This window comes from Megascapheus bottae, chromosome 2, assembly GCF_031878675.1.
Source record: "Megascapheus bottae isolate mThoBot1 chromosome 2, mThoBot2.hap1, whole genome shotgun sequence".
Taxonomy (NCBI): Eukaryota; Metazoa; Chordata; class Mammalia; order Rodentia; family Geomyidae; genus Megascapheus; species Megascapheus bottae.
Window position 1 is genome coordinate 1,941,525 of NC_143510.1, and position 16,689 is coordinate 1,958,213.

The window sequence follows — 16,689 nt, forward strand, 5'->3', positions numbered from 1 at the left end:
GCCCAGGAGGCTGAGATCTGAGGATGGAAGTTCAACATCAGCCTGGGCACTGAAGTCTGTGAGCCTTTTTTTTTTTTTGGTCAGTTGTGGGACTTGGACTCTGGACCTGGGCGCTGTCCTGAGCTCTTCCGCTCAAGATTATTGCCCTACTTTCCCTATGTATGTAGGTACTGAGGAATTAAACCCTGGTCTTCGTGCATGCTAGGCAAGTACTCTACCACTAGGCCAAACTCCTGGCCCCCAGTTTCTTTTCTTTCTTTCTTTCTTTTTTTTTTTTTTTTTTTTTGCCATTCCTGGGGCTTGAACCCTTGGGCTTTCTCAAGGCTAGAGGTCTACCAATTGAGCCACATCACCACTTCTGGCTTTTTCTTTTCTTTTCTTTTTCTTTTTTTTGGCCAGTCCTGGGCTTGAGCTCAGGGCCTGAGCACTGTCCTTGGACTTTCTCAAGGCTAGAGCTCTACCCCTTGAGCCTCAGCACCACTTCTGGCTTTTTTCTATGTATGTGGTACCGAGGAATCGAACCTGGGTCTTCATGCTTGCTAGGCAAACACTTTAACCACTAGGCCAAACTCCCGGCCCCACTTCTGGCTTTTTCTATGTGTGTGGTACCAAGGAATTGAACCCAGGTCTTTGTTCATGCTAGGCAGGCACTCTGCCGCTATGTCAAACTCCGGGCCCTGTGAGACTCTTATCTCCAATTAATCACCAGAAAACTGGAAGTGGCACCTGTGGCTCAAGGGGTAGGGTGGTAGCCTTGAGGTGAAGAGCTTAGGGACAATGCCCAGGCCTAGAGTTCAAGTCCCATGACCTATCAAAAAAATTTCCATGATAGATACTAGGGGAAGTGGTTCATGGTAACAAGGAGGATAAGGGAGGCTGAATCTTGTTGAAGTAGATCATTTGCATTACAGAAACAGAAACCTATAGAAACGGCTTTAGGAAGGGAGAAGTGGAAAGAGGAGCGTGTAGAAGGGTGAGATTGATGGGTATATGTTGTAAACATGCATGGAAATCTCACAATGATCTTCCCTACCCTCACATACACGAGCTAGCTAAAAATTACAGAAAACAAAGGCAAAAATCATGGAGAAGTGGAGAAGTGGTGCTGTGGCTCAAGAGGTAGATCACCAGCCTTAATCTGAAGAGCTCAGGGACAATGCCTGGCCCACAGTTCAAACTCTACAACTGACAAAACAAAACAAAATGCAGGGCACAGGTGGCTCACACCGTAATCCTAGCTACTCAGGAGTCCGAGATCTGAGGATCAAGGTTCAAAGCCAGTCCAGGCACAAAAGGACCTGAAACTCTGTGGCAGTCTTGAGCTGAAGAGCACCCAGGCCAAGTTCAAGCCGCATGACCCACAAAAAAAAAAAAATTAAGATGGCAAGAAGTTAGGGGATAAAATTTTTGTCTTACTGGTCATTTAGAATAGACAACTAGTCTCATACTTAAAAATAGAAAGCATAAATGAAAGCATTTGATATGTCCATTGTCTATTGAGCCAGTTAACAGGTCAAAAATCAAATTCAAGCCAAACATCAATGGCTTAGCTCCTAGATACTCAGGAGGCTAATATATGAAGACTGAGATTCAAAGCCAGCCCAGGCAGGAAAGTATGAAATTCTCATCTCCAATTAACCAGCAAAAAAGAAGTGGAGGCACTGCTCATGTAGTCGAGTAGCAGCCTTGAGCAAATAAGCCAAGTAAGAGCATGAAGCTTTGAGTTAAAGCTCTAGGACTGGGCCCATAGGCTTGTGTACACACACACACACACACACACACACACACACACACACAATCAAGTTCACCTCACAACAATGATTTCAGAGGAATATTAAATAAACTTAGGAAACTGCTTAAAAAGAGGTGTTATTAGAATAAAAAATGAAATCATGCTATAATTACTCCATTTTCATAAATTTATAATTGTGAAATTTTGTAATTATCCTATTTTCATTTTCATTTTGTTGGTGCTGGGCTTGCAGCTGTACTGCTTTGAACCAGGCAAAATGGCTATGCTGCAGCAACCATCAGGAAAAATGCAGTGTTTCAGGGTAAAGCCCTATAACCTACGTAGCTATACTTGGAATATGGGTCACAGGACACACATTAGGAAGACAGAGCTACTGATCCAAGTTTCTTGGATCTCGAATCAACACGTAGCAAAAGGTGTATCATTCATTGGAAATTTACCTCTTGAGGAAGTTCTAGTTTAGAACGATCAGTTCCTTCTTTGGACTGAAGACCCATCAGATAAGGGACAGGCGCATCAAGAAAGTGTAGCAGAGAGGCAGGGAGGATGGGCACATAAACGTGCTGCCACTGAAATGGGAAGAGAAGTGTGGTGATGCCTTCTGCCACGGTCATCAGGTGCTGATAATCTGCACAGGACAAGGAGAAACGGAAAGAAAGAGTCCAAGTAAAAACATTGCTGCAGTGAGCTTGAAAAGTATCAGAAAGATCTGATGCTAAAAATAAGCAAAACATAGACAAAATGTTTCTGGATGATCCTGTAGAAAATGTCGATTCTAGCCCTTCCTAACTGAAGAAATTGAAGAGTTCAATGATTTTACCTCAAGGTGTTTGTTTTTGTGCTGGGGCTTGAACTTAGGACATGAGTGCAATCCCTTGACTTTTTCACTCAAGACTGTCACTCTACCACTTGAGCCACGGCTCCACTTGTTTTTGCTGGTTAATTGGAGATAAAGAATTTCATGGACTTTCCTGCTCAGGCTACCTTTGAACTATGATCTTAGATATCAGCCCTTGCAAAGCTAAGAACACATGCATGAGCCACCAGAACCCAACTAAAGGTTGGGTTTTTTTAAAATCTGTGCTTTGTTAGCATGAACTAATTTTTCAAAAGTAGAAAGTAGATGGATTTTGGAAAGATGGATGAGAACAATAGGGTGATATTGATCAAGATGTATCATATTCATAATTTCATCTGTGGAACTGAAACCCTTTGGTACAACTATTTAAAAATATTAAAAATCTTACATTATTTAAAAAACAAGTAAATAAAATCAGTATTAATGTATTAGCATATTAAATACTTTGTCATAGGTACTTTATACTCCTACCTATCCACAATCCTTAATTAAATCTGGGCAGTCAGATTTAAGTTTTTAAAAATTTAAAAGGTAATTGTAACCTCAGCTGGGAGCACAGCCCAATGGTAGAGTGCTTGCCTAGCATGCATGAAGCCCTGGGTTCAATTTCTCAGTCCTACATAGTCAGAAAAAGCAAGAAGTGGTGCTATGGCTCAAGTGGCAGAGCGTGTCCAAAGAGTGCACAGGCCCTTAGTTCAAGCTCCTCGACTGACACACAAAAAAACTGTAACTTTAATACTTAGCACAATATTTGGCATATAACAAAGGTGCTAACTCTTTCTGTCTCTCTGTCACACACACACACACACACACTGGGTTTTGAACTCAAGGCCTAGTGATTACTAGGCAGGTGCTCTAATTGCTGTTATGCCTTCAGTTCTTTGTTGTTGTTGTTTTGCCCTGGTTATTTTGGGATAGAGTCTCTCTCTCACATTCTGTTCTCGGTTCTGTGTTGGGCCTCATGTAGACTACGCAAGGTACTCTACTACTGGTACTCAGTTCCATCCCCTTTCCTACACTGGTTATTTTCGAGGTAGTTTTGAGTTATGCCTAAGCCAGTCTGGGCTGCAATTCTCCACAATCCCTAGACCTCTGCTATCTAAGTAGGATTATAGACTTTGGACACCTGGCTATCACTTTTTGCCCAGGCAGGGGCCTGGACCTCAAGCCACCAAATTTTGTTTTCCATTTTTTTTCCCAAATTTTGTTACCAAGATTCTTTCGAATTCAGTCTCAAGGATTCTTATGTCTAGACTTACTTGGAACTACGATCCTTCCCATCTCGTCCAAGCATGCAGCTGGGACGACAGGCAGGCAGCACTGCCCACACTACCAGGGATGGCTTGGGGCTCCCAAGTAATTATAGGTGTGAGCCACTACCCAGCTCAATTTATTTTGGTAAATAATAAAATCAATAACTTATTTGGATAAAAATGCACACATCTTCAGGTTTTATAATGTAAACTGATTTTTGTTCTCAGGACATTAAGGACTATTTAGAATGATGGCACATGCTTGTAATCCCAGTATTGAACAGGCTAAGGCAGGAGAATTACAAATTCCAAGTTACCCTGGGCTACCTAGTGAGACCTTATTTATAAGGAACAAAGTACCCAAACGAAACAAGCAAACAAAAGGTAACATGGGCCTGGAGTGGAGTGAAGCTCAGGAGTATGGGGTAAGCTAGCAAGTGTAACTACCATGAACAAATCAAACCATAAAACCTCCTGAAAGTGAAACTATAGATTTTAAAAAAGAACTATGGGTTTTTAAGAACATTACATTGGGGGAAAAAAAGAGAACTATTTAAAATCCCTTTAATAATTTAAAGTAAAGGGGCATATTTGATCTCCAACTTCTGAATGCCTTAAGATTTTTTTTTTTCTTTTTAAGAAAAAGGAGGGCTGGAAGTTTTGCCTAGTGGTAGAGTGCTTGCCTACCATGCACGAAGATCGGGATTCAATTCCTGAGTACCACATACATAGAAAAAGCCAGAAGTAGTGGTGTGGCTCAAGTAGTAGAGTGCTAACCTTGAGAAAGCCCAAGGACAGTGCTCAGGCCCTGAGTTCAAGCCCCAGGACTGGCAAAAAAAGAAAAGAAAAAAGAAGGCTGGGAGTGTAGCCTAGTGGTAGAGTGCTTCTCTAGCATTCACAAAGCCCTGCATTCAATTCCTTGGTACCACATATACAGAAAAAGCCAGAAGTGGAGCTGTGGCTCAGGTGGCAGAACACTACCCTTGAGCAAAAAGTATCCAAGGACAGTACTCAGGCCTGGGTTCAAGTCCCAGCACTGGCCAAAAAAAAAAAAAAAAGAAAGGAAGGAAGGAGGGAAGGAAAAGAAAAGAAAAAAGAAAAGAAAAAGGAAGAGTGAGCAGCTGGAAATGTGGCTTAGTGGAACTGTGCTTGCCTAGCCTGCATGAAGCCCTGGGTTCGATTCCTCAGCATCACATAAACAGAAAAGGCTGAAGGTGGCAATGTGGTTCAAATGACAGAGTGCTAGCCTTGAACACAGAGAGGGTAGGGATAGAGCCCAGCCCCTGAATTTAAGCCCCAAGACAGGAAAAAACAATGAAAAAGAATAAGGGAGAATGATTTACTTATATAATCTGGTGCTGATGGTTCACACTGGGAATCCTAGTTTTCAGGAGGCTGAGTTCTCAGGATTAAGGTTCAAAGCCAGACCAAAGAAGTCCATGAAATGCTTTTCTTCAATTAACTAGTTAAAAAGCTGGAAGTGTAGGTGGGGCCTAAGTGACAGATGCCAGCATTTAGAGAGAAAGCATGAGGCTTTCAGTTCAAATCCCAGTACCACTACCATCATCACCATCAACCCCCCCCCGGCACACGTTACTTCTATAAACATGTTTTGTTTTTTTTTTTATCAATGCCTCATCAAAAAGAGCCAGTAAAGAGTAGTACTAGAACAAGCTGTGTGTGTCCATTACTCATTTCACTGTCCTTGGACTTACTCAAGGCTAGAGCTCTACCACTTGAACCTCAGCACCACTTCCAGCTTTTTTTCTATGTATGTGGTACCGAGGAATCGAACCCAGGTCTTCATGCATGCTAGGCAAGCACTTTAACCACTAGGCCAAACTCCCGGCCCCAAGACAGACACTCTTACAGTATTTGGGCTTTCATTAGATAATTCTGGACAGGGTCTAAGGAGACTTGCTTTGAATTGGAAGCTGTCAGAAATCAAGACAGTTCTGTGACAGTATAGGTATTTCAATAAATCTATTGAGAAGAAAGATAGAAAGTATGATAAAATGAAGCTAGGGATGCAGCCCAGTTCCATAGTACTTGCTTAGCACACTCAAGGCCGAGTTTGAGTTCCAGCACCACAAAAATAAGTAAATAGAAAAAGTTAAAAAGTTTTGCCAGGGACGGTGGCTCATGCCTGTAATCCTAGCTACTCAGGAGTCTGAGATCTGAGGATCAAGGTTCAAAGCCAGCCTAGGCACAAAAGGACCAGAGACCCTTATCTCCAATTAACCTCTAGAAAACAGGAAGTGTGGCTTGGTTCAAGGGTAGGGCGGTAGCCTTGAGCTGAAGAGCTCAGGGCCAGCGTCCCGGCAGAGTTCAAATCCCATGACCTGAAAGAAAAATAAAAAAGTTTTGAGAGTAGAGTGGCAGTAGCTCAGGCCTGTAATCCTAGCTACTCAGGAGGCTGAGATCTGAGGATCACGATTCAAAGCCAGCCCAGGGAGAAAAGTCCTTGTGAGACTCTTATTTTCAATTAGCCACTAGAAAAACAGAAGTGGTGCTATGGCTCAAGGCAGGTGGTAGTCTTGAGCTGAAGAGCTCAGGGACAGCACCCAAGGCCCGAGTTCAAGCCCCACAATGGACCAAAAAAATGAACAAAAATCATAAAAAGCAAAAAACTCAGGGACAGAGCCTAGGCCCTGAATCCAAGCCCCTGGACTGGTGTGCACATTCGAACACACAAATACACACACACACAGTCAGAAGTGGAAATGTACAAGAGTCTGGGGCCTTAGTTCAAGCCCCAGTCCTTGCCCTCACAAGAGGTTAGTGGTAGGTCTGCCTGGAAAAAATGACTTCTTCCCTTGGCTCTCTCCCCCTTCATCCTGGAAATCCCTGCCCAGCACCTATAACCCTGGAAGACTTTTTCTCCTGGGAAATTTCCCCATTGATGGCACAAAGACTCCACTAATGGATTATCTTCCTGTCCTAACTTTTCTTAGACACATATTATGCTAATCTGCTGATGAATGTCTTCCCCAGCCCTACCAAAGCCCTTTCCCTTCTCCTCCAATATTGCCTGGGAGTCAAGTCTTTCTCAAGACCCTTAATCCATCTGATTTACATCCCAAGTGGACAGGCCCACACCAGGTCCTACTGACCACTTCTGTGGCAGTTAAACTCAATGGACAGCCACAGTGGATTCATCTGTCAGCAAGTATCAGATGTTAATTTAATAAAAAAGGAGGATGCTGAATATTTTGTAGGTTGTATAGACATGTGTTGTTCCAGTGGTGCTGCTATATCCTACTAGAGAACATGGGTTAGCTGTGAGCATCAGATCAATTCCAACCCCACAGTGCTCTCAGTGCCAAAACAGAGTGCATGCTTACAAACCTGGCTGACCTCTAAGCACCTTTCTTTTCAATACCAAAGTTTTGCCAGCAGAGGGCAATGGAGAGATACCATAGTGTGCAATGAGTCGTGTTTGGCTGGTTAATGACTAGTGGTATGAATATATGAAAACACCTGGAGAAACACTACCTCAAAGAGAGCACATGCCCAGAGAGAGCAGTGCCCCAGCAACTAGCCTTAATGACCACTTTCCCAGAGCCACTCCAACAAGACCCTGTACATTCCTTATTCATAAACACTGTAGTGCCTCTAATAGCAACTGTGTCTTGGGAGGTTTGCATTCTTAGATCAGTAAGCAACTTCAGTTCTTGCTGAGGTGTGTTGACTATCTCCATTCTGTTTTGTTTGTTTTTCTTGCTTGTCCTGGGGCTCGAGGCTCAGGGTCTGGGTGTTGTCTCTGCTTTTTTTGATACCACTTGAGCCACAGTTCCACTTCCGTTTTTTTGGTGGTTCACTGGAGATAAGCGTCTTAGAGACTTTTTTTCCCCTAGTGCTGACTTCATATAGTGTCCCTCATATCTCAGCCTCCTGACTAGCTAGGTTTACCAGAGGAAGCCATCAGTTCCTAGATTTCCGTTTGTTACAAACCCAATTTTTTCTGTGAGGTATAAATCCCAACCCTGGATTTTGATATTTGTTCTTTTTGGGGTATTCTTCAAAGTTTTATGTCTCCAGTAACTCTTCTATTAGGATATTATATTTTATATAACATGCTTATGTTTAAAGTAGTATATGGCTTTGGTCTCCTACTTGGACCTACGATGAAAGGCACAGGGATTTGAGTAATCAAATCAACTTCCTAGCAATTTGGCTAACAAACTGTTACAGAGGGAAATGTCCAATCTTTTAAAAACACAAATCTTTGCCTGGTGCGATATAATCCTAGCTACTCAGGAGGCTGAGTTCTGAGGATTGTGATTCAAAGCCACCCCAGGCACTAATGTCTGTGGGACCCTTATCTCCAATTAACCACCAGAAAACTGGAAATGGTGCAGCTGTAGCTCAAAGGGAAAGGCAGTAGCCTTGAGCTGAAAAGCTCAGGGACAGTGCCCCGGCCCAGAGTTCAAGTCCCATGATCAACAAAACAAAACAACAACAACAACAACAACAAAAATCCCACAAATCCTTTGAGAAATGGTGACCAGGCTGGGTACTAGTGGCTCATGCCTGAAATCCTTCTACCAAGGAGATGAGATCTGAGGATCATGATTTGAAGCCAGCCTGGGTAAGAAAGCCTATGAGACTCTCATCTCCAATTAAGCAGCAAACAGATGAAAGTGGAGCTGTGGTTCAAGTGAGCCAAAAGGCTCAGAAGAAAGCACCAGTGCGCATGCACACGCGAGTGCGCGCATGCACACGCGAGTGCACGCATGCACACACACACCCACACAGCAACAAGTACCTTGGTCTACTTTTTCTTTCCTCCTTCCTCCTCTCTTCTCCTTCCCTCCTTGTCTTTTCTCTCTCCCTCTGCCCCATTAGTACCATAACTTCCTTCTCCAGCACCACCATTCTGACCTCTTGTAGGTATCATGGGTCCACTCTCTTTCCTAGCTCTCCTCAAGATTGCTTGGGGAAAAAAAAGGTTGAAATATCACACACTATGTGTGTAGGTATACACACATACGGGGTCTTATAGCTCCTTACCTCTGAGCTACATCCTCAACATTTATTTTTTCGAGACAGGCCTTATCATTTAGCAGACCCTCACTCTGAGCTTGTTATGTAACTTACACTGTCCACAAAGCTCCAGAGCCTCCTGACACTGTCTCCCAGTACCCCACTTACAGGTAACCCCACTTACAGGTGTGCACACCATGCCCACTTCACACACTTCTTCAGTAATGCAATTATTTAGCAGGAATATTTTCTTTTTAGCTGGGAAAAGTGGCCTAGTGGGTAGAGTGCTTGCCTAATGTGCAGGAAGCCCTGGGTTCCTCAGCACCACATAAACAGAAAAAGCCCAAAGTAGCATTATGGCTCAAACAGTGCAGTGCTAGCCTTGAGCAAAAGAAGTTCAGGGACAGCGCCCAGGCCCTGAGTTCAAGCCCCAGGACTGGCGAAATAAAAATAAAAATATAGTACAGGGGGGCCAGGAGTTTGGACTAGTGGTAGATACTTAAGAGTGATGGATATGTAAAATATGTTATTTAATATTAAGACAAGTGTTTGGTATGGCATATGAAGCTCTCTAGGTTTGGCTGTTGCCAGCCTCATTTCTTACCTCCACTTAGCTCAGAATTAAACATCAGCTTGTAGGTCATCCTCTCTCCTGTGCCTCTATATCTACATGTCTCATCCTCTTGCACTACTCTGCTACCTTGCACTTTTTCCTCAGGTGACAGTTTCTCTGGAAAGTCTCCTCTTTTCCTCCCTAGAGGCTTCCCACGTGCCTTCAGAATCCCCTACCTTTGTTTGCCATCCAGCAGTTGATTCATCCCGCTGAGCCATTATGACAGTTTCGTTATCGATGGGTCTTTCCTCCCTAGGTATCTTCCTGGGGAGAAACGTTACTGAACTCTACCCCTTCTCCCTCCTTACACACACCTACCCACCCACCCTCCCTCCACACAGAGTTATATTATGTAATAAGATCTGCCCAGAAGTGGCCCTGGTGAAGGCCTGGGGTGGCAGGCACTTGTCCAGCACCACTGTAGAGGAAGAGGTCAGCAAGTGGAGGAAGGCCGAAGAACTGGGAGCCTGGCTATACCTGGGGCACAGGATCTGTGTGGTAGCATAGGCTGCAGAGCTGGCCACATGGCACCAGGGAGCTGGCACTAGTAGTCTTATGATGTCCGTGTGGGGTGCCATGTCTGAGGGCCTCAGGCACTGCTAAGGGAGTTGGAAAGCTAGTGGGGTCCAGCACAACTGTCATGAGCTTCCTGCTGCAGCTAGACTGTGTATGCCATGGTCGTGGGTGGATATGGAGACAGGCTGCTTCCTGAGCCAGGATGGTTTGGGCCTCAAATCTCTACATAAATCAGCTTGCTGACCTAGCTGCAAAGAAAGGTATTTCAGATACTGTCTGCAGCATGCCAAAATACTATGAAATGAGAGCATAAAGCAAGAGTAAGGACTCCAGGGACTGCACGTGCAGAGGACTTGACCCCAGCCCTCAGCAAGTATGTCATCACAAGGAAGCCACCTACTATTTCACCTGAGCCATCCGACCTCAAGGTGCTGCCTGTCTCCGTATCACACAACAGAACAACAAAAACCTATGCTCTATATTGACCAAAAATGTCAAAGATTAAACATAGTAAGTTTTTGTTGTTGTTTTTTCCAGTCCTGGGGCTTGAACTCAGGGCCTGAGCACTGTCCTTGGACTTTTTCCTAAAGCTAGTACACAACACCACTTCCAGATGTTCTATGTATATGGTATCGAAGAATAGAACCCGGGTCTTTGTGCATGCTAGGCAAGCACTCTACTGCTAGGCCAAACTCCCAGCCCATTTTGTTTGTTTTTTGAAAGAATAGCCAAGTGCTGGTGGCTCACATCTACAATCCTAGCTACTCAACAGTCTAAGATCTGAGTGAGGATCATAGTTTGAAGCTAGCCCAGTCAGGAAGTCTTATGAGCTTCTTATCTTCAATTAACTACTCAAAAACTGGAAGTGGAGCTGTGGCTTAAAGTGGTAGTTTAGAGACAGCGACCCTCACATCTCAACCTCCTGAATAGCTAGGACTACAGTCATGAACTTTCAGTGCCTGCCAATGATCTGAACATTTATGTTTTATGGGATTGTATTTTACATCTGACTACAGAATGCTTACAGCGATGTGCCCTCAAGCAGTATAAACTGAGCAAGACTCCATGAGCTCACAGGACAGAATGGAAGCAAAAGTGGCTGGTGCACAACCACAAAGTGGTTATGCCAAAAGCTGCCAAGTGGCTTCCAGTGACAATTTCTGGGACAATGGGCTAGAGTTTCCATCAGAGATGAACTGAAACTGTTGCCAGGACAGAAATATATCAGATAATCCTGAAACCTAAAATATTTGTGATATCTTCACTGAGGTCAGAAAACACTCTTGTGGGGAGAGGAGAGTGCCCAAGAGTTCCTCAGTGAGCTGGAACTAGTTTATTACTGAATCTCGCTGCTAGGATGAGGACAAGGCGGCCTCTTTCCCCCAGGACTAAATAGAACTCAGTGAGAAGTTGCTAGGTTTACTGCCACTTCTTATCTGACAAAAAAATAGAGCTGCTTGCTTTATGGATATGTGGCAGGTACCAGATGAATGGCCACATCCTGTTTAAAAGGCCATCATTGCACCTGAAGGAGGCAAAACAGCTCGACCAGTGACTGACTCACATGCTTTCCCTCCCTAACAATGACAGAAAAGCTGAACACAGGTAAAAGCCCAAATGTCTTGGCTTGTACTCAGTGGCCAATGGCCTGGTTTCATGGTCAGGTAGATGGGCAATAAAAAATTAAGACTAATAAAAGCATGCCTGATTGGGGTAGTCTCCTATATCTATCCCAATTGACCTTAGTGCTTTTAAAATATCAGTAATTTTAACAACATTGTTTATCATTGTTTAACATTGTGTGTGCCATTCCTTGAATTTAGGACCTGATCACTGTCCTTGAACTTTTATGCTCAAGGCTCATACTCTATGACTTGAGCAACAGCTGTACTTCCTGCTTTTTGGTGGGTTAACTGGAGATAAGAATCTCAGATTTTTCTTACCTTGCTGGCTTCAAACAGTGATCCTCAAGCTCTCAGCCTCCTGAGTAGCTTAGGATGGCAAGCATGAGCCAAGGGGGTTGGCTGTTTATGTGAAGTTTTGCTTTGTAGTTATTGCTGCAGTGCGGGGGATCAGAAATGTACTCTACGCAAGCTCTCTACCCTGAGCTGTTAGAATAAGCTCTTATGCTTGTCATAAAATAAAGCTAACAGGATTTTTTTTTTGACCAGTCCCAGGGCTTCAACTCAAGGCCTAGGCACTGTCCTTGAGCTTCTTTTTTGCTCCAAGCTAGTACTCTACCACTTGAGCCACAGTGACACTTCTGTCTTTTTCTGTTTAAGTAGTGCTGAGGAGCTGAACCCAGGGCTTCATGCATGATAGGCAAGCACCCCATCACTAAGCCACACTCCCAGTCCCAAAGCTAATAGTATTAATGAGGCAGGTTAGCTACAGAAAAGGGAACACTAAAACTAACCTTTTCTCCTAGTCATGCCCTTGAAAACACCCTTGAGTTCTTACCTGCCACCCTCCACGCCCAAAACCACTCCTGCTTGTGAGTAATTAAGTGGTCAGTTTGCCTAGAATTTTGTCATTAAAAGTAGATGAACTCAGAACTAGGTCTAACCAAACTGAGGCACATGTGCAGTGGAAACTCATGTGTCCTGAGTCTGACCTTTTCAGAACAAATGACTACTTAAGGCATCATGCACATTACGTTGGCTGTATCTCATACATATATTTAAAATCCTGGAATGACATCTGTAGATACGCCCCGATCCCTTCCCAAAATCTGCCAATCACAATTCCTCATTTCCTTAACATCAGCCCACTATTATTACCATGAACTCCTCCCATACGAACCCTTAAAAAAACTGAACTTTTTAACCATGTGCTCACTCTTAAGTCACCTAGCTTGAGCCCATCACTGCCATTATACTTTATCTTCCTCTATAAACTGCTTGCTTTGCCACTTTACTTCTGGCTCTGTTCAACTCTTTGTACCATGTACCAAGAATCTGGGATCTTCACTTCAGAGACCACCCACCAGCAACATTAAAATACCAGTCAAAACTGGTCAAATTCTACTGCATTAAGAATGCAGGTCATATGAAACTCACATTCTCCATCAACACACTAGTTTTGCTTTGAGGATTTATGAACTCCCAAACCAATAATGAAAAGTAGTTACTTGGGCATAACTACCAATTTATCAAGAAAAAGCTTTGGCTCTGGCAAGGTTAATCCCCACACCATTTACAAGGGAAGGGAGCACAGAGTGCTGTAAGCATGGAGTGCCACAGCCCTAACTGCTTATTTTCTTTGTCAACAGCCAAAGGCGGTAAGCAGAAATGTTCCAGAGGCCTTAATTAGTGGTATCAAAAGTTAGACACTGGTGTTTAAATTCCCCTCTTTTATTCCTCCACTGTTCTTTTGAAAAGAAGGTCACACTCCCATCTTCCCACTGTACAGCTCACAGATTTCATGGTAGCAAAACAAAGTGCTTTAAAAAAAAAATTGGGGTCCTCAGGAAAGAGCCATCACCTCCTGAAAACATTTCCTAGTTCAGATTCTTGCTAATTACCACTACAAAGTAATTCTGTACATCCATTTTGAGGTGACAGACTGAATCTGTTTAAACAGGTCATGGACCAGAATTTTCAATCAATCTTGATGGATATTTTCATCATGGAAATTCTCCTCCTTTGATGTGAGTGGGGTTTTGTGGTAAGTTTTTAGTGTGCAAAACGTTTTTTGAATTTTATGGCACAGTTTTATCAGTGAAAAAGAAAAGAAATATGCTCTTAAATCTCCCTTACAGAATCAGGAAGGATGAAGGAGCGCACCAAAGAATAAATCAATGTAATGATGCTCATACTGCATTCATCTAATGAAATGACTCTCTCTAATGAGAGAGCTATTATCAATGTTTAAATCTGCATTTTCCAGAGGTTTCATTTCATAGCCCACAAGTATTTAACATAATACTTCCCTTAACAGAACCGAGGAATGAGTAAATGATTTAAAATAAATATTGAGACAGGTAATGAAAGGTTAAGTACAGTCCCAGTATAGCTACTGTGGAGGCTCAGCATTTGGGCAAAGACTGATCAGACCCAATTCTCAATGTCACTGCATTAACTTACGTGCTGTGTGATTCTAGGTAGATGACTTAGTTTCCCTGAGTTTAAATTTCTTTCTTGATAAGATACAGATAATAGCACTAACTCAAGGGTGAAGGAATTAAATACATTTACTTTGCTACCACAATTCTCAATAGAGTGTACTGAACGGTTATAAACTTTACTCTTGTGGGCTCTTTATGCTATATGACACTCAGAGGGAAAAAAAGCTAGTTCTAGGAGCCAGGCACCATGGGGCATGTCTATAATCCCTGCTACTTGGGAAGGCAAGGCAGGATGATTACAAGTTAAGAGATCAGCCTTGGCAACACAGTGAATGAAATCCTGCATCAAATAATAAATAAAATAGGGGCTGGGAGTGTGGCCTAATGGGAGAGTGTTTGCCTAGCATGCACAAAGCCCTGGGTTCAATTCCTTGGTACCACATACACAGAAAAAGCTGTAAGTGGTACTGTGGCTCAAGTAGTAGAGCACTAGCCTTGAAAATGCCCAAGCACAGTGCCCAGGCCTTGAGTTCAAGCCCTAGGACTGACAAAAGTAAGTAAATAAAATCTAGATCTATTCTTTCATAATTCACTCTGAGTAGATGACTGAGTTTACAGCAACAACAACAAAAAGAGTACCAAATCTCATTCATAAATATTTATTCTCCTTCATTTGAAACTAAAATTAATTGGTAACTAACACTTGTCAACAGATTCCTTAAATAAAATGGGACAAGCTATTCAAACAGAGCAAAAAGGTGAGGTCTCAGGGCAGACAAGTGGTGAGACATGAAGTTCTCTTAAAAAGGAAGTGTGATAATGCGAAGGCTTTTTTTCCTTTTTTTCTTTTCTTCCTTTCTAAAAATAAAGCACAGTATGAAAGATCGATTACAAGGGACTTTTGCAATGAGGGAGGAGCCCATGGCGGGCTTGCATGCGTTGGGGAAGTGCTCTCCCACTCAAGTCTATCACCCTTTGCCCACTTACTGGCTTCTTAATCCTGGAATCAGTGCTCTAGGACCCATCCCCCAGTGCCCAGGGGCCTCACAAGTGCTAGGCAAACACTCTTCTCACTAAGCTACACCACTAGCCTAAATAAATACCTAGACTATTTCATCTTACAAAGCTATAGTTTAAATAGCAGTATGTTAGACCATCACAATCTAAGGAGGATGTATAGAGGATTTTATGAGACTAACAGAGCTAATAATATTTACAATAACATCAGCTATCACAGTCAGTGCCAAGTTCACCCTTAGTATTTATACAAGTTTTCTTGTTTAACAATGGCACTGGTAGATAAACATGGAGATAACGTAATTGGGAAAAATGACACTTGGGAAAACCAAGTAAGTTGCCCTTTACAGTTAGTATGAGAGTGTAGAGCTTTCAATCAAGAACTGTCATCAAAGCCAGTAGTTAAGTAAACTTAACTACTCAGGAGGAAGAGATCTGAGGATCATAGTTTGAAGCTAGTCTGGACAAACAAATATGAAAGACTCTCATCTCCAATTACCCTGCAAAAAGCCCTATATGGAGCTGTGGCCCCAGTGGTAGAGTGCCAGCCTTGAGCAAAAAAGCTAAGGGAGAGCATGAAGTCCTGAGTTTGAACCCCAATACTAGCATGCACACACATGCAAAAATCTGAAACTGAGTGTGCCAATATAATATGATTTTGCAAAGAATTAGTGATGTGGAGGTAATGATAAGCACTAGGAAAATGAAAGCAAGAGTTAAGGGAATTAAAAGAATTAGGATTGGCCAGTGGAGAACTTCTTGACAACTGGAATCCATTATCAAAGAACATTATGTAGGCCAAATTGAAATAAAATCTTGTACAGGGCTGTCAACACACAAATAGTGTCAATATACACACAAGACAGGAAAGTACAAATATAGCTGACTTGGCTCAGCTTCTCTTCCAATTGAAAATAGAAAAATAAAAAAAGAGAGGTGGCAAAATAAGCTTGACGGCAGCAGTTGGGAGACTGCGCTACAATTCTGTCAGCCTAAATACAAGTTAAAAGAACACTAACCCAAATGTTTGTGCCACACTGTGTTTTTTAAACATCAATGAATGCATGGGCTCTGATTTATAATTCCCTTTATTTCACTATCCATTAAGATACATTATTGTATTTTATCTTGAATTCACATTCAGATGTGAACTTGTATCCTACTCTAGGTTCCCCATTAGTTTTAATAAATGCATTGATCAAATAAATCTCAGTTTGCTAGTGTTTTTTTTTTTTTTTGCCAGTCCTGGGCTTTAGTTCAGAGCCTGAGCACTGTCCTTGGGCTTTCTCAAGACCAGAGCTCTACCACTTGGGCCTCAGCATCACTTCCAGCTTTTTTTTTTTTTTTCTATGTAAGTTTGCTAGTATCTTAAGTGTGGGTTGGGAGACCTCTAAATACAATCTATCACAAAGGGGCCAGGGAGAATGGCCTAGTGGTAGAGCACTTGCCTAGCATGTACGAAGACCTGGGTTCCATTACTCGGTAGCATAGACAAAGAAATTGCCAGAAGTGATGCTGTGGTTCTAGAACACTAGAAAGCCCAAGGACAGTGCCCATGCCAGAAGAGAAGGAGGAGGAGGGAGGAAGAGGAGGATGAGGAAGAGGAAGAGGAGGAGGAGGAGGAGG

General features: G+C 42.8%; 1 protein-coding gene across 2 annotated transcripts in view; it reads right to left on the minus strand.

The window, feature by feature from the left end:
• The window catches only part of Dennd5b (DENN domain containing 5B), a 137,324-nt gene that overhangs the window by 47,372 nt on the left and 73,263 nt on the right, over window positions 1-16,689 (minus strand). For both annotated transcript variants that reach the window (XM_090319310.1, XM_090319302.1), the window contains one exon: window positions 2,194-2,381. In XM_090319310.1, coding sequence (XP_090175436.1) covers window positions 2,194-2,381 — 188 coding nt within the window. The remainder of the gene's footprint in view (window positions 1-2,193; window positions 2,382-16,689) is intronic.